The following is an 18,837-nucleotide window of genomic DNA, read 5'->3' as shown; positions in this document are numbered from 1 at the left end:
ACTCTGAAAAGTCACTGTAAAATCAACATCTTCTTTAACACATCTACTTCTTGTGAGTATTCAGTCAGATCAGATTACTTTAGTGCTGATGGTAAATTTGGTTTTTAGTTCTGTCAGTCATGCAGAACCAACACCATTGCAGGAGAGCAAACTGGGTTCTTTCTGGCTTCAAGAAAATAATTGTTAAAAAAGTTCCAGTTTCAGGGCCACGTGTACTATCCCATTCTTTACAGATAATTTCCTTATTTACACCTGAATGCAGCAGTGTGACACAGGAGTAGCTGAGGGTAGCGTTTGCCCTGCAGAATCTTAAATCTAAGACAGAAGGAGCACTGTTCATATTTCAGATCCCAGGTTTAGTTAGCAATTAAGAAAAATATCCTCTAAGCTGAGCGAATTTGAGATGGAAATAATGACAGCAATAATCATGGAATCCCACAGTGCCATTTTTATAAAGTTGCCTTTCAGAGTAGAACTACACTTTAAGCAATTTCAGCCATTTCCCCACCCCCTTCTTCCAAATTGGAGCACCGACACGCTTACATCTTATAAAAATTAATCTTTTAAAACAGCAGAATTCAAGTTAGCCATTTAAAAATATTTTGTTGCTCTGTGTAGTACTATTTAGTTATTAAACAACATCCAATAACTTTTTATATTTATAACGGATGAATATAAGTTTTGGCCACACTATATAATATATTATCACTGAGATGCCGTCCCTCTGGCATCATAGTGAAAGCTATGATTAATATGGCAAAACAGATTCTTTTGCAACTCCCTGATTTTGGATGCTCAGAAGTCTAAAATGGTTTTTGATTTTTTTACTGTAAACTTCTTTGCTTAGCCTCTATGGGGAAACATAATTGTATGGAAATCTTAAGGAAATTTAATTCAGTTGTTTGAATTTGAGTGTATAACAGTACTTTTGCCATTTAAAAAGATAAATTAATCACACTTTTGAAACATTGATTATAGCACAAAATGAAATTTAGAAATTTCCATGTTTGTTTTGTAAATAATGGTTAATGAGTAGGGCTTTTCTTTGGATTAGGGTAAACAATTAAACTATCTAAAAATCACTTTTGAACATGCTCAGTGAGCATATATGAGTGAGTGAGTGAGAACTGTTCAGACTTTGTCTCCCATCTTGAGAAATGCAAGAATTCTGTTTTTCAGGCAACTGCTGCTGGTACATTTTCCTTGGTGGTTAATAGTTAACCACACACAAAAACCCTAGTTATTTAATTTTGATGTGAACTACAAAACCTAATTGAGACCATATAAATACTAACATTAAGCACAGGTTTTGGGGGTATTGTTTGTGGGTTTGTTTGTTTATTAAGGAAACTAAAAATAAAATGCACTATTAAGGCTTTACAGTTAAAACGGAAGTCAAGTAATGGAAAATTACAGTTACTGCAATCTGAACATGTCTACGTGCCTAACCCCCTCTGTATTTTGTAGTGTACATTTAACATGAGAAACTAAGAATAGAAAATATACCATTGAATTTAGTCAAGTTAATACTCAAGGAACTTTGGGCTAGATCCTGGCGCTACTAAGATTCCTTTGTCATACTTTCGGATTGCAACAGACTGTATAGTTGGTTTAACAAGCCATGTGAAGATTCCTTGGCATAGAGGAATCCCTGGCTGCCTGACCCAGAAAGCTTCAGAGCCCAGATGAGTGGGTGTGTTTTGCTACTGTGATCTTCAGTTGACACAATGGTCCTTTGGAACCATTATCTCAGGGGTTCTCAAATTCTTTTTGCTGGGACCCCCTTTGAAAATATTTCACACTGTGAAAACACCCACAACCCCGCAATCCCTCCCCCATACCATGCCACCCTTACTTCTGTGCTGCTGTTGGCGTCAGCGCTTCCTTCAGACCTGGACACCTGGCCAGCGGCCTCTGCTCTTGCAACCCCCTTTGAGAAATGCTGCATTATGGGGTCTTCTCTCACTTGGATTTGGCAGAACTGACCCCTAGCCATCACCAGGTTAGGAGCAATTCACTCCTTTATTCCTCACCACCAGAGCTGTGCCAAGTGAATTTCAGCCAGGACAAAGGAGTTGGGCCCATTAACATTAGCATTTTTTTACTCTTTTGCCACCTTAACATTGCATTAAAGTAGTTTTTATATTTATCCATCATTCTGCAGTTGAATAAATGCAAAGAGGGCTGTTATCAAGATTAATAAAAGGTGTTGCCTATTGTTCATATATGTCACTTTAAATTGTAAATACAATGTCTTACATCTATTTGCATTTCTCAGAAATGCTGTGAATTCCACTTTTTTTATGACCAGTAACTTGCAACTGTGCTACAAATACTTGTTCATGACAGTTCTACTGCTCCTGGACTTCTTAAAGTACAGAGCTATCACCCATTATATTAGTTTTAACAACTGTTAACTTTAGTGTTTTACAAAAAGTTAGAATTCACAGACACATTAAGACATTGTCTAAACAAGTGTTAGTTGCCATAATAATAAGATATATTTCTTTTTCATAGATGATTCCTCCAAGAGGTTGTGCATATGTCTGCATGGTTCACAGACAAGATGCATATCGTGCTCTTCAGAAACTTAGTTCTGGATCCTACAAGATTGGATCTAAAATTATTAAGGTAAGCCATATTTTGTTCAGTAACATAGCCCAACTTAAAATACAATCGAATTTTTATTATGATAGTTTAATTGTGTACTCTGAAAAATAATGAATTTTCTATACTATGAGTCTGATCAAGGTGTGCAATATAGAGCACGAGAAGGAGGCAAAATAACTTCTGTTTGTAAGAGGTAGAGTGGGAAATTTTCTTATAAAATGTGTATTTGGGCAGGTAGTGAGGAAGGACCTTAAAAATAAAATGATACACCTGCTGTTTAGGAAATACTTGGAAAGTTTTAACACACAAGGACTGGTTGTCAGGAGACCTGGGTTCTATTCTTGACTATGCAGAGAACACAAACTTAACTTGAAGCTCGTGTGTAGTCCCACTGACTTCACTGAGGACTGTGTGTTGAAAGTTAAGCATGTGCTTAAGTGTTCGAGTTGTTTGAGGTGTCTGTCACTAGTTTACTCTGAGATCCTTGGGTAAATCTTTTCAGCATTGTGGTGCCATTTCCCCATCTGTAAATTAGAAATAATATTTAACACACTTCTTATAAAAAAAAAACAGGAGTACTTGTGGAACCTTGGAGGCTAACAGATTTATTTGAGCATAAGCTTTCGTGGGCTACAGCCCACTTCAGCCCACGAAAGCTTATGCTCGGAATAATTTGTTAGTCTCTAATTGTGCCACAAATACTCTTGTTCTTTTTGCGGATACAGGCTAACACGGCTGCTACTCTGAAACATTTCTTATAGTTCATTGTAACCAAAGAGCCAAAAGATCTTCCAAGTGGCTGCTGCTATGAGATGCTGAGTCCGTGCCCTATTGCTTGGTACATACAGTAAATGTACAGTGAAGATAAATCCTGCACTGACAGGAAGATGAAGTGGATAACTAAAGTGTTTTAATTCAGCTACATCATCTGATTGGATTTTATTTTCAGATTGCTTGGGCTTTAAATAAAGGTGTGAAAACAGAGTACAAGCAATTTTGGGATGTGGATCTTGGAGTTTCGTATATACCTTGGGAAAAAGTAAAATTGGATGATTTGGATGGCTTTGCTGAAGGAGGCATGATCGACCAGGAGACTGTAAATACAGGTATTGATACTTACGTGTAACTTTTATTAAGTAAAAATTGTTTATTTTCTTTATTCCTTAAATTAATTTTCAAAAGTTGAGTATTTTTGGTGTACATGTTCTTTTTTGCATTTGTTAGTATTAGTTTCCTGTGTACAGTTCAGATGGCACTGAGGTCTGAAATCCAGAAATTTGGATTGCCTCTATCGTGTGTTTGAGTCAACATCTGATGATAACACTGCAAGTCAACATAACACTATGTCAGCATTCAGACCAATGGAGTTAAGCGAGACAATAAATATCAATATTTTTAAAAGTGGCTTCTGATTTTCTATGTTCAGTCACTAAGTACATGTACAAATATTAGTGCATGCAAAATCTGTGATCTGGTTGTGACTCCTTCTGAAAAATCAAGTCTTTAGATTGTTGTATGTAAAAGTAAAATGATGGAGACTGATTTGGATATTCCTTTATTGTTTAAAACTGTCTGTTGAGACTCTCAGTATTATTGAGCTTCCTCTTTCCAGCCTCCATAGATTGGTTTATAATCTGTTTTGTATCACAGGGCTTGTCTACACGGTCCCACAGTTCAGACTCTTGGAGTGTGAATTGCACACTTCTCCCCTGTGTGCACGCTGCAGGAACTAACTAAAAGGCATCTAGTTCATGTAATGTGAACTAGGTACCTTTTAGTTCACACCAGCACCATCCCCACAGGGGAGTTGCAATTCACACCCCATAGTCCAAATTGTGGGGCTATGTAGACATAGCCTTAAATATTGACAAGGGATGTTTGAGTATATAAATGCCAATCTTTTTAACTCTGGCAGCAAAATTTAAATTTGAATCAATATTGAAAATTAAATCCAACACCTTCCATTTAGAATGCCAACTTCATTTTTCCTTGGGCTGGTGGAGGTGGGTTTTTTTGTTTTTAAGTACCCTATGTGATCATGTGTCAGACTAGTTACTCAGTAATACAGACATGTTGTAAATATAAATGACAATACATAAGGGGCTGCTATATTCTTTACATGTCATGAATCATTTATAAAGTGACAGTCAACTTGAATTTTTTAAATCGACATTTTAAAAAAAATCAGCTTCTGATATAGTAACATTTCAATTGTATACCTAGAATTTTTGTTTTTTCTTCTCCGTTCACTTAAAAAAAAAAAAGTTACGGGATTTTTGTGTTCTCCTGCTGATGTTTGATGGTCTTTCTGCCAAGAGAGGAACTCTGTGTGTCTATATCTATATAATTTTATTTTGTTTTTCACCCCCTAGCTTCATTCAGTTACAGTAAGCTCTGACCAAAATGTGATTTTTTTTCAAGTTGATGGTGGGTTTTTTTTAAATGTAGAAATGGAAACAGAACATTTAAACTCATTTTCTACAAAATAAATAAAAACATTTTTTTATTTAGAATGGGAAACTGTGAGGAGCTCAGAGGCTGTTAAAGAAAATATCCAAACTACTCAGAGTACAACTGTCGATAAGAATACAGCTGTTACAACACAGACAGAAGCTTATACTCAATCCGTAACTATGCTACAGGTTAGTATTGAGCATGTTTGTACCCACAGTTTTCATATTTTGGGTGGTTTCTTTAGAGAGAGATTTAACTTGTAGTTAATATGGATACATTCAAATGCTAAGTTAGAATAAATAGCATGGATAAATATTGAAAATATAGAACAAGGAGGATTTATATTTTATTTTATCTTTAAAATAAGTAAACTAATGCTCTTATTCAGCAAAGCTCTTAAACTTCTGCTTGACTCTAATATCATGCCTCTTTTGCTGAATCCAGGCTTAAATGTTGGTGATAGAGCAAATGTTATAAAATTGAAATGGCAATCAGTTGTTTAAAAGAAGAAGATTGAAATGTGTGAGCTACTAAAGGATCCTTTTGTAGGAGCCACCAGCACAATGACTCTTTATTGCCTGGGACCACTTCTGCTTGGCTTTAGTTCCTTTTTACATTAGTTTCCCCTTTCTTTCATATTAATCTGAGAATAAATGAAAATTATTTTTTTCTTACGCTTTTGGGCAGCCTTCATATTGATTTAGGATCTTGTTGAACATTTTTGCTAAATGGAGGTTGGTAGGGACAATCTAAGCCTTAATGTAGTTTGAATTACTCTACCTCTAAAAAGGATTTTCTCTGCCTTAATAAACAGATGAATAAGGTTTGTTTCTTTTTTGAAAGCTGGAGGTACTGTATTGTAACTTTTTTAGTCTTTCAGGTGTGTGCAATACCAAAGATGTTGGTCAAGAATGTCTTGAAATGCTCGCAGTCAAAATTATTTAGTGATTAAATTATTTTTACTAAGTTTTATTTATAATGGCACCACAGAAAGATACATTTTAAACCTGTAGCTGTTTTTTTTTTTCCTTGCATTGATGCAAGATTGCTAATTTACATGACTGCTCTGGAGAACTGAGCTTTTGGCATTAATAATTTTTTTAATGTTAAAGTAGTTTGTTGGGACCTCAGAATGAAGATTAACTTTTTTTAGTCTATTTCCATGACTAACGTCCTTTTAAGACAATTTGTATTTTGTCTTCCATTTTCTGTCACAAGAATTATGTTTAGTTTCTTATTTCAACCATTTCGCGCTATATTGTATTCTTTTGTATTTCTAATACATTTCTGCCTTCCTTACTATTGTTTTACATTTCCGATTGAATCAAGAAAGCAGACATACTGTTAATACTTGAGCACACTCTTCCTGTTTTGAGGTAATTATATTTTCAGCTAGTAAATTCAGGCCTAAGAGCCAAGTTTTTCTTCGAGTAGTGTCCCTATGGGTGCTCATTCTAGGTGCACTTGTGCCCCATGTGCCTCAGATGAGAGATTTTAGGTAGCCATGTCTTTTCAGCCTGGACATGCACCTGCCGCAGCCTCATGCGGTTCACTGAGGCTATATAGCCTTAGTTCGTTCTCAGCCTCCTCAGCCTGCAATGGAGCCTGAGCAGCATCCAAATAGAGCTTACCTCAACTGTATTTTTCTCTTGTTCTTATTAGTTAGTTTTAGTTCTTAGAGTTTCCTTTGTGTGAGTTAGCTGTAGTAATTTTATAGATTTCAAGCAAATACTCTTAACGCCCCCCCTCCCCCCTCCAAAACTGTGATTTTATACTTTTAGGATAAGGACTGTTATCTACCTTTATCTATTTTTCTTTGTTTCTCCCCCTCAAAAAATTTAAACCCAGGGAGGTTATGCCCAGTTCTCCCAGGTCTCTCTGGATGCTGGTTTTCAAAGGGAAGTTGAAAATACAATTGAGGACCTTCCTTTTGATGGATTGAAGTTGTTTGTGGGGAAAAAATCCTGAATCTCTGCATGCCTTAAAAGATGCTAGAACCACCTTGCACTGTCTGGGAATTTATGCCCCTGCACAAAAAAAGAAAGTTCAGTAAGTCCCAGACAGCACAGAGATCTCGTCTCACCTAGTTGCCCACCTCCCAGAGATATTACAAACCCCAGCAAAAGAGACAACAGTTTCAGTAGAAGAGACTAGCTACTTCTCAGGCATTGACCTCACAAACCACAACTTCAAAACATCAGTTTTGATGGGCCGGTCAAGGTGCTAAGTTACCTACCATCTGTGCTCCAAACTGCTGCAACAATCTGCATGTCTCCCTCACTTCAGCGATTGCCTTTCTCATTTCCATCAGAATTGGGAACATACCACTATGGATAAGTGGGTGTTGGAGATCATGTCTCCATCCACTTTACTTCCCGCCCCCTGCCCCACCTTCAGGAATCCCTCTCATGAGCACGATTTGCGACAGGAAATCAACTGTCTTCTGAATCTGGGTGCTGTAGAACCAGTTCCCGTGCAACACAGGTATGGGATTTTATTCCAGGCATCTCCTGATTCCAAAAAAAGAACAGCAGATCTATTCTAGATCTAAATTGACTCAACAGATTCATAAAGATTCAGACGTTCAAAATGGTAATTCTTGCCTCAATAATTCCATCATTGGACCAAGGGGATTGGTTCTAGGTCCTCGACTTTCAAGACATTTACTTCCCTATAGCGATCCACTCCTCCCACAGAAGGTTCTTATGTCTCACTCTGTGTCAAGAGACTTTCAATACACAGTGCTTCCCTTTAGTCTCTTCTCTGCACCCAGAGTGTTCTCAAAAGTTATTTTTGTTGTAGGAACTCTGATTTTTCCCATACTTCAACAATTGTGACTACACATGCGCTGCCTCGCGGGGTGGCTCAGAACTGTTTATTTGCCAAGCAAACACAGTTAAAGAAAACTATTCTCCATGCCGCAGGTAGTTTTTAAAAAAAAACAGCAAACCCTGAGATACTGCTCTCCTTTGGTGGAGTCCAGACCTTCTGTATACATTTATCCCAACTTCCTTGATATCCAAGGTGCTATGCAAGATAAGGAAAACCAAAGCAACGTTATTCTCGTAGTTCTGAGGTGGCCGAGACAAACATGGTTTCCTTACCTCACTCAGTTGTCTCTTTTTCAACTGATAGCTCTCTGGACCATCTGTACTCTCAGGATGCCAGTCAAATCCATCACCCCAAACTCAGGGTTCTTTGGCTCAAGGCATGGCTGATAAATGGCTTGCAAGGTTAGAAACAATCTATTTTGAGGACGTAAACAGAATGCTGTTACATAGTAGGAAACTATGTACTTGTGGCAAACATGCCAAAAAGTGGATGAGATTCAAAGACTTGGTGTGACTTAAAACGTCTTTCACCTAAATCCTCTCCATTATCATTTGTACTAGATTACATTTTAGAGCTAAAAATGACAGGGTTATCTTTAAGCTCCGTAAAAGTGCATTTGGCAGTTATTACGGCCTTCCATCATTTTTTCCATCTTTGCTAATCCTACAACAATGAGGTTTCTCAAAGGACTGGACAACCTCTTCCCATAAATCAGATGTCCTACGCTGGTATGGAACCTCAACTTTGTACTCAGATGTCATACGAGGCCTCCCTTTGAACGTATGGACATCTGCTCCTTTCAATACTTGTCTATGAACACTGCATTTCTAGTAGCCATTGCTCGAACAGTGAGTAAGATAGGGGCGCTCTGATGGCATACTTCACTGTCTTGTTTAAGACTAAGGCCACACTGAAACTGCATTCCAAGTTCCTGCCAAACATATCTTTGGACTTCCACATAAATCAACCTATACATCTTTGTTTTCTTCCCTAAACCACACCAGGATAAAGGATATGTGACACTACATACATGCGAGGTCTGGAGGGCATTAGCCTTTTACTGAGACAGAATTAAGTCCTTTAGGAAATCTCCCAGACTATTTCTCTCCATTGTGGACAAAACTAAGGGATCTCCAATTTCCAAGCAGAGATTCTCTAGATGGATATCTGGCTGCATTACCTACTGCTATCAGTCTCATGATGTACAGCCTCCCTGTATAGTACTAACTCACTCCCATGAGATCCCTCTCTACTTCAGTAGGCTTTAAGAATGTTCCCGTCGTGGAAATATGTAGAACCGTGATTTGGGAGCCTATTCATACGTTTTCTGAACACTATGCAGTCACTCATACTTCAGCTTCTGATGCCATATTTAGCTCTACTGTTTTATCTTCAACATTAGACTTTTCTCCTAAACCCCACTCCTCCGTAGAGGTTACTACTTGATAATCACCTAGACTGGAGCCCCTATAGGCACACTACTCGCAGAAGAAGAGGTTACTCAACCTGTGCAGTAACTGTGTGGTTCTTCAACATGTGTTCCCCTTTGGGTGCTCAACTATCCACCCTCCTCCCCTCTGCTTCAGAGTTCTTTACGGCATTCTCTGTGGTAGAGAAGGAACTGAGGGCGGTTCGCCCATACAGCTCTATATAGCCTCAGTGCAGGGTACAAGGTTGTGGGGGACTCATGAGCGGGCCAAATGGACACTGCTACCTAAAATCTCTGATCTGAGGCATATTGGGCGCAGCGCGCCTAGAGTGGAGTACCCATGGGGGGGGACATTTTGAAGAACCACAGTACCTGCACAAGATGAGTAACCTCTTTATTAGCCCACTAAATCATTTTCTTTTTTGAAACACTGTCAAGTTACCATTATTCAACTGAAATAGTTAAATACTTGAATTTTTAAATGAAAGGTGATGGAATTATAAAACAAAAACCAAAAGAGGCTCTCAATTGCTGAAAGACACAGCATTACAAAAAAAAATGAAACTCCTTTTAAATCCTTCCTTCTCCACACAACCTATCACCTATTCTTTCTTTTCTCATTTCTTTCTCTCTCCTTTCCCCGTTGTCTTCTTTTCCTACAAGTTAGCAAAGATCTAGTTCCTGAATTAAGAACAATGTATAAATATGTATTTTGATACTGTTTCTTTAAAACAGAATAAGGAAGGACACATGGCATTCTCCCAGTGTGCATTCAAATGTCTTCGATATTCTTGCTGACCTGTAGTGAGGCCTGGGGCCTAAGTACTAATTTTAGGGCCAAATTCTGCATTTAGCTCTGTTTGAAGGGTTCTACCAATGTAATTGAGACAGAATTTAGACATACAGAAACTTTTTCAGATAGTGTTAGATGAAACCAGTTAGCTTGACTGTCAGTTACTGAGGTGAATTTGCAGAGATAGCAGTTAGAAAAACAGTTTTATTTGTAAATTTGATTTGAAAATCAAAACACAATAAACTTTAGTGCTATTATGCTATTTTTAGTCACCTTTCAGAGGAAAAATACCTTCATCCAAGCTTTATCAGGCAACTTCTATAATACAATTTAGTTTTTTATATAAAATTAGGATACTAGAGAAATGAGGTATAATTTTAAATTTAAGATTTTAGTTAAAACACAAATAATGCCTTACTGTGAATACATTTTCCATATTAAATTTATAAAACCCTCCATTTTTTGTTTACCTGCAGCTGCTGCAGATTTTCTAGTGTACTACCCCAAAGTGCCATGTAATTCATCATGCTTGCCACAACATAAGTAGAACCTTGATTATAATTACTGCTTTCAGTTAACAGTAATTGCAATCAAATCATTTTATTCCTTTTTCAAAGTCATTGAATAATGTAAAAGTTGAAGTTTTTGTTTTCTTTTTTCCTTCCCACCAAAAAAAAGATTCCGGTAGCTCCAGCTGTGCCTGCTGTTAGTTTAGTTCCACCATCATTTCCTGTCACAATGTCTGTCCCGCCTCCTGGGTACAGTTCAATTCCACCACCTCCCTTCTTGCGGGCAAGTTTCAACCCTTCACAACCACCTCCTGGTAAGTTACCATTTTAATTGATTGTATAATAAGTATATCCATGCTAACTGAGTATCTTAAACATACGTTATGTGCTAGGATTATTTCTGATTTAGAGATTCAGGACAGAAGCTTTAGTTAATTCGTCACATTTTCAGTCTAGTTTTAAAAATCAAACTCTTTATTTAGTTGTTTCTTTTTACCATTTTTCTTCAACTGAAAAATTTTACTGTTAGGTGAAACTGCAATTGTTCCTTTGAGTATTCTTGGTATCCTCTGTGTTTAAAGTTGGAGCCCTCTGGAAAGCAGTAACCATTGCTGATTCTCTTCCTACACCGCTGACTTGCGAGTTTGCAGTGGACATTCTTCTCCTGATTAGTGCAGATTAGTGAGGTTTTACTATTTTTATTATTGAGGTTTTATTAGAGTTGGCCATATTATTAAATTATTTCTGATTGTTCATATAGGTTTTATGCCTCCCCCGGTTCCACCTGTCCCACCGCCTGTTGTTCCACCGCCTGTTGTGCCACAAGGAGTCCCAACATGTGAGTTGGCTTGTCTTTTTTTTTTTTTTTTTTTTTTTTTTTTTTTAAAGAATTCTAATTTTGTGTTAATTAAAGTTTAGCTGTTTGTACTAATTCTTACTCCAGGTGGATTGATATAAATCAGCAAGCAGGAAACTTTGATTTAAATAATCAATTTTAATCTTGTTTTGCATTTGTACTTTTTAGTTACCTTCTTAAAGAAAAGTTGATTCTCATTGGTTGATAACTATTAAAACATGTTGATTTGTAACTAAATATAGTCTTTACATTAAATTTGGCTCTTTTTGTTAACCAGGAGATACACTAGATCAGTACACATTTATTTAAGCAATTATATAGCTTAATTTGCATTTCTTTAGATTCTTTACATTTTTTATTATGTTAGAAAATGGTGACTGGTGCATTTCTTATTTACTAAATTAATTTTTTACTTGTGATTTGTGTCATGCTCTATTTGGAAATGCGAATTCTGTTAAAAGTGTACAAAACCATCATTTTAAAATAATTTTTTTATTAAATAAAGTCACCTAAAATATGCGGGGTACATAAGAAAAAAAAACTTTATCACAAAATATATCAGAACATGTTTTGCATTTAAAACAAGCTGATTTATTAAACAAAGTATTATCTCTAGTTAGTGAATTGAACTGATTGTTTCCGGTCACCATTGTACTTCAGAATTATAGTACAAGTAGATCTCATCCTCTCACACTTAGTTTTTATTTATAGATTGGAAGAAGAAAACAAGCTTTCCTGCATTTTCAACTCCCAGTTGGTTTCTTAAGTTTGAATGAACTAGTCATTGAATTGAACTAGTGGAATAAACTGAAATGAAGAAAATATTCTCTCTGCATCTGCAGAGGAGGATACTGCCATCAAAAGCTGGTGTAGCACTTCAGCAAACTGTGGTTCCAGGTGCATAGCCAGTAGTGACTTCCCATAAATTCAGTGGTTCAACTTTCTTTAACTTTCAGCAGCAAACATGTACTGTTCAGTATTATTGTTTAATTTACTTTAATGATTTTGATAGAATATGGTAAGTTTAGGCCTCAACATAGATTGTCATGATTTCAAATGCAATTTTAAATAGGTTTATTTTAAAAAAAACACCCTATATTTAAGTAAAAAAATCTAATTTTTAAATTTAAAAATAAAAATCATTGATTTTTATCTACCCTGTTCTTAGTTAATAGTATACAAATTATGGTAGATACCGTGTTCTATGGGGAATTCATATGCTGTTTTCACCATTGTATTAGGAACAAGTTTATAGTACATAGTTTAGTTGGTCTAATAATATTCACAAACAGTATATTTAATATTTTCCTAGGAGTCATTGAAGAAATTATTTGCAAATTAATGATTTATTATTCATACATACATTGTTTAATCGAGAGTTGTATAGGTGATCAAATAATACGCATTAAGCAAATTATTTCTGTATTTTTTTCAATCATTGAATTTGTTATTTATGATTTATTATTTTCATTATTCAATCTTTTCAAGTTGGCTACATTCAATTGTTCGAATATTAAAGCCTGTTGAAACCAGTGTTGTTTGCTTCTGTATTTATTTATAATCTACTACTTAAGAGTGAAGCATTGGGAAGCCTATAAGGATTACAGATGTTTTTTGAAAAACAATTTATTCCGAAGTGAACAATATCATTGTTTTTGATGACTATATTTGGTGATATGCTCTAACAACAAAGCATCTGGCAAACTAAATTGGCAAGAAATACTGAGCTTTTTTGTTTTGTTTTGTGTTTTTTCCCCTACAGCTCTAGTGCAGCCTCCTCTATCCATTACTCAAGAGACAATGAAAGACGTTCCTTTTGGTAGCCTTGTTTTACCAGTTGGCACCGTTTCTAGCAGTCTAGCCACTCCAACATTATCAGCAGGAAGTGTTTTTAACCCTCTTCCAAGCAACAAACCAGAGTCAGAAGAAAAAGGATCACATCTTGCAGACGTTCAGATTTCTTCCAGTGAAAACAACAGATCTAGTAAGAAATTTCTGTAGCCTACATATTTCACCACATATAAATTGACTTTATATATACAAGTTTTTAAGTTAACCCATATGTATTGTGTTAATTCATCCTAAAAATATGGTCTTGGATTTGGGATTTAATCTGTGACAGAGTGTGCTGATGATGAGTTTTTTTAGCATCTCTTGATCGCTGTTTTCCAGTAGGCCATGTCTTCAGTGGAAAAGAAATTTCTCTCACAGATCTGTGTGCATATAGGCTAGAGAAGTAAAGCTGGGCCAGGGGATGTAGTTAAGAGGATTTTAAAATAAATCCTTTAAATTTTACTGAAAGTGGAATGGGACAAGAACTGGTAGTTAAGTTTAGTATATGGTTTTAAGCATTCATTCAAATATGTTCATTTTTTTTCTTGTGTAGCCTTGGTGAGCATGTAATTTTCCCTGCCCCTTAAAAGCTTCTGCTCAGGCTTTACTATGTAAAGGCATCAGTTTCCATGACTTAATGCCCAGTCTTCACCACTGGGACTAAAAAATCTGTGTTCATAACTCAAAACTATTACAAATATTTAAATAAGTAAATATTCCAACTATGTATATATTAACTGAAATAATGGATTAAAATATTATTTGTATTGTAAACTGTTTAATGTTATGTTGACTTTTTCAGTCTACTAAATATTTTTATTGTATTTCAGTTCAAAATGATGTCTCAAGCAGCTCCGGACTTGCGGGTGGAGTGCAGCCACCTGGTGTCTCAAGCAGCTCCGGACGTGCAGTAGGAGTGCAGCCACCTGGTGTCTCAAGCAGCTCTGGACGTGTGGGAGGAGTGCAGCCACCCGGTGTCTCAAGCAGTTCCACACTTGCGGGAGGAGTGCAGCCACCCGGTGTCTCAAGCAGCTCCACACTTGCGGGAGGAGTGCACCCACCCGGTGTCTCAAGCAGCTCCGCACTTGTAGGAGGAGTGCAGCCACCTGGTGTCTCAAGCAGCTCTGGACTTTTGGTGGGAGTGCCGCCACCGAATGTCTCAAGCAGCTGCGGACTTTTGGCGGGAGTGCCGCCACCGAATGTCTCAAGCAGCTCTGGACTTATGGCGGGAGTGCCGCCACCGAATGTCTCAAGCAGCTCTGGACTTATGGCGGGAGTGCCGCCACCAAACGTCTCAAGCAGCTCTGGACTTATGGCGGGAGTGCCGCCACCAAATGTCTCAAGTAGCTCTGGACTTTTGGCGGGAGTGCCACCACCAAATGTCTCAAGCAGCTCTGGGCTTCTAATAGTGCCACCACCCAATGTCTCAAGTAGTTCTGGACTTCTGGGGATGCAGCATCCACCAGGGATTCAAAACATACCCCATTTAAATATTAGTAGTCAAAGGATGCCTGGAATGCCTCTCTTAGATCTCCGTCCAGGACTAATACCCCAGTCACCTGGACCAAGATTTCCATTAATACAGCCTGGAATGCCACCACAGCGTAATATCCCTCCTCCAACAATCCTTGACCCATCCCTTCATCCACCACCTAGAGGTCCTTTTCCTCCTCCAGGAGATCTTTTTAACCAAACAGAGAGACATTTTGGAACACCTGGAAGACAAAATGTTGATAGCATTTCTAATCCAGAAAAAAGGTTACCACTTGGCGGTGATGGCATTCAACAGGAAGGAGACCGAGACTATCGCTTTCCGCCAGTGGAAAACAGAGAGACTCTTAATAGGCCATCCCCAGTCGATGTCAGGGATTCTATTGGACGGCCACCAGTAGATCCAAGAGAGGGTCTTGGAAGACCTCCAATAGATGGGAGAGAACATTTTGCAAGACCGCATATAGATATGAGAGAGAATTTTGGAAGACCAGGTGTGGATAATATTGGTCGAAGAGAGCATTTTGGTTTCAATTCAGAAAAGCACTGGGGACAGAGAGGAGATTATGATGAAAGAGAACACACTGTTTTCCCTATCTACGGTGGTCCTAAAAGCTTCCATGAAGATAGAGAGAGATTTCGGCATGTAAATTACAGATTTGATGCTAGAAGTGGTCCCAACTGGAATAGGGGATTTGAACAAGATGCTCACAGAGATTTTGATGACCGTAGAAGACCCTGGGAAAGACAGAGGGATAGGGATGACAGAGATTTTAATTTTTGCAGAGAAATAAATGGAAACAGATTTGGAAGAGACAGAATGCAGAACAACTGGATCCCTCCTCCACATCCAAGGGTTTTTGAATATTTTGAAGGGGCCACTTCACAGCGCAAAGCTGATAATATACCCCAGGTAAATGGTGAAAATACAGAGACAGAAAGTCAACCACCAAATGTGCAAGTGCAGAATGATCCAGAACTTTATGAAAAACTAGCATCTTCAAGTGAGATAAACAAAGAGAAGAGTGACACAGAAGCTGATATAGAAAGTGAACCAGTGGTAGAAAGCACAGAAACTGAGGGGACATAATCATCACTCAGTAGGTAAAAGATACCTTTTGTAAAGTTGTCATCTCTCTGTAATAGATAAATGGCTGACTGGACCTTAGCAGTTCGCTTTTGTCTGCCAGAATTAAGTTAATCTGATGTTCATGTTCATCTTTCACTTAAATAACTGTACAACTGACTTGTATAGAACACTGTTCTTAATTTGAACATGGTAGGTAAACATTTTTTATTTCTCTGATAAAACACAGACTTGCCCCCAGTTGCTTTTAATGTCACAATGATAAATAACAGCTTGTCAAACAGAGACTTCCTATGGAAGAAAATGGAATTTTTTTAGATACTACCATTAGGTTGGCTGTGGAAATTGTTATACTTGAAAGCAGGTGCTGGTGTATCTTGTCCATGTTTTTAGGCTGCTGCAGAATTTTAAACATAGACAAAGCTGTGATATTTTATGTTCCTGAAATTTGGCAAAAAAAAAAAAAAAAAGGAAGAAAAGAAAAAAAGAAAGAAAAAGAAATAGCCTGGTCATTTAAGGAGCATAATACAGAGATTAAAAGTGCTTTTGTAAAATCCACACTATAGTCTCTGTTTTCTCTAAAGTAACTGTCTGTGATTTGTTCCTCGTACTGCAGTGGGTTAAAAAAAATGATAAAAGTACATTTTAATGTTGGGTGCATTTTGTTTTTAGATGACAATAAAGCATATTTGTTTGATAAGTGTTCTAGGTATTGTATTTTTTAAAAAAAAAACAAAACCCTACAAGCTATGAAAACCTGGATCAGCTGTGGTATATGCTTTAGCTAGTTGTTGCAAAAGGTTTATATTACTCTTGTAAGACCAATGCAACAATTATATGTGCTAGAAAGAAGCATATGCTTTTATATTGAAAATCATGCAGTCACATTAGTTTATGTATATAACATGTATGTAAATATTTGTGTAAACTGTAAGTAGATATCGCTATTTCTGTGCGTGCCTGTGTGCGCGCACAGAATACTGAAGACAGATTAATAAAACTGAAGTGAAATTAGGTTATAAAAATAAGTCTTTCACCTTCTTGAGGTTGCAAGATATTTCGAGACATTAATTTGATTAAATCAAATTTACATTTATTTACTCACTCATAGTTAGGTACTGTTCTTACTACTTTTAGAGGGTGAAATGAACATGATATACTGTAAAGATATACTGTAGGATTTTAGCTTACTTTTAAAAAAATGTAGATATGCATGAAGCCAAAATTGAAGCAAATGTTTACCTTGTCTTATTTTGTAATATATTTGGTGTTCTGGATAGATAGTGGTAGCATTAAAGTACTTTGTGGTTATTTGTTTGCAGTGAATCTCTGAAGTCCAGAATTGTTGCATGAAAAGTATAAAGCTGTTGTTGGTTTTTCTTTAAAAAAAAAAATATATCTTTGTGACTAGAAATGAAGTGGACTTTGTGCTTTGGAGGCTTAATACTGAAATAGAATTTCTAAGTAAAATGTTGAGATGAATTGGCCTCCTAAGTAATTCAGTAGCACTACTCCCTTCTGTTTCACCTGTTTTGCTTCTTGCATATCTTTTTTTTTTCTTTTTTTTCTTTTTAACCAGAGGTGGAAGATTTGATGATGTAGTAATGGAAGATTTTCAGCTTGTCCCACTTGCAGTACTCCTCTCCCCTTCCAGAAAATCTGTTGTTAAATTCACTGAGTCCAAAAGCATCCTCTAAGTTTTGAGAGAGAATTTTCTCTCTCAGTAAGTTCTGAGAGTCAGTAATGATACTTTCTTCTGTAGAATGGAAAATATTTAATTCAGGGAAATCTGAGTTGATCTTTACTATTAAAGAATACTAATTTATTAGTAGTTTGTATTGTGTTAAAAAAATTCCCCCAAGGATATGAAGTGTGAAGATGTCACTTGGGAGTTTGGCTGTAGTGCATAAGAATACATCTGGACTTACAGAGAAGTTATATGTGATCCTTTTTTGTGGTGACCCTGGTTCTGTTTCTCAGTTATTAGGATTTTTATTTTAAAAGCCCCTAACATTGCTTTCATAAATGAAAATATCGCTTTTAAAAGCTTGGATATGAATGATTTTGCACCTACAGTGCAAGTAGTAATAATATTTAGTACTAGGAAGCAGAGAGATTCAGGTGCATTAAATAAGCAATAGCATGTAACAGGACCATGCTGATATACTGGCTTCCAGACGGGTTTTTACAATGTTTAGGGCAAAAATACCTTCAAATGCAGACTGTGCAGGTCACGGAACTTGATCAGTATTGTGCCTCTCAGCCTGCTAATAATTTGCTAATCAGGCGTGCATGACTTAGGATGACTGAACATAAAATAGCTGTCTAGTATTTTTTTGAAGTCACTCCTTTCCTTTCTTTTCAGTTTGATAGTGTTTTGACATTTTTAAGTTAATAGTTGTACATGAAAAAGCTTATTCTCATTGATTTTCCAAATAGTCGTATCAAAATGCAAATATTTCCAAAAGCTTTGCTTTCACCATTGTGTTTTACACAATGAAACAAAAAACAAGATAGAAAGTTAATCTTCCTTGTCTTTTCTTAAATTGAGATTTGCAGTATGTTCATTGTTTGTAATAGGATGGTGCAGGAAAATCGCCACACGGTGAGGGAGATTAAATAATTCAATTGGCAATGCTGTAAACCAGATCACATTGCCATTTCCTTGTGCATGTTTGTTGGGTCAGGCAAAACATTTTGAGACTCTGCAATGTATATTCATTAGATGAAGAGCATAACTGTGTTAATATTTTAATCTGTTCTGTAAATGTCTTTTTAATAAATTGGCTACTGTACTTAGTGTAGTTGTACACTGTACTATTACAGTTTCCAACAGCTATTTGATTCTTGTGTAGAATAAAACTTTATTGTACAGAAAAGTAGTCTTTAGCTGCATCATGTTTCCAGCTAGAACTTTTTTTCACACCTTCTAATTTTAGTAGT

The 18,837-nt window shown here is 36.7% G+C and overlaps 1 protein-coding gene across 6 annotated transcripts in view; it reads left to right on the top strand.

Moving 5' to 3' along the window:
- Positions 1–18,837, top strand: part of SCAF8 (SR-related CTD associated factor 8) — a 156,685-nt gene that overhangs the window by 85,980 nt on the left and 51,868 nt on the right. For 4 of the 6 annotated variants that reach the window (XM_039528213.1, XM_039528214.1, XM_039528212.1 and 1 more), the window contains 7 exons: positions 2,518–2,631; positions 3,560–3,716; positions 5,122–5,252; positions 10,797–10,941; positions 11,388–11,465; positions 13,246–13,467; positions 14,147–16,591. In XM_039528213.1, the coding sequence (XP_039384147.1) occupies positions 2,518–2,631; positions 3,560–3,716; positions 5,122–5,252; positions 10,797–10,941; positions 11,388–11,465; positions 13,246–13,467; positions 14,147–15,897 (2,598 nt within the window). In that variant the 3' untranslated portion in view covers positions 15,898–16,591. Of the gene's footprint in view, positions 1–2,517; positions 2,632–3,559; positions 3,717–5,121; positions 5,253–10,796; positions 10,942–11,387; positions 11,466–13,245; positions 13,468–14,146; positions 16,592–18,837 lie in introns of those variants that run through there. The other 2 variants (XR_005595412.1, XM_039528211.1) reach the window with 1 other exon arrangement.

Source organism: Mauremys reevesii, linkage group 3, assembly GCF_016161935.1.
Source record: "Mauremys reevesii isolate NIE-2019 linkage group 3, ASM1616193v1, whole genome shotgun sequence".
NCBI classification, from domain to species: domain Eukaryota; kingdom Metazoa; phylum Chordata; order Testudines; family Geoemydidae; genus Mauremys; species Mauremys reevesii.
The sequence above is the reverse complement of the archived record's forward strand: the minus strand, read 5'-3'. Positions and strand labels throughout refer to the sequence as shown.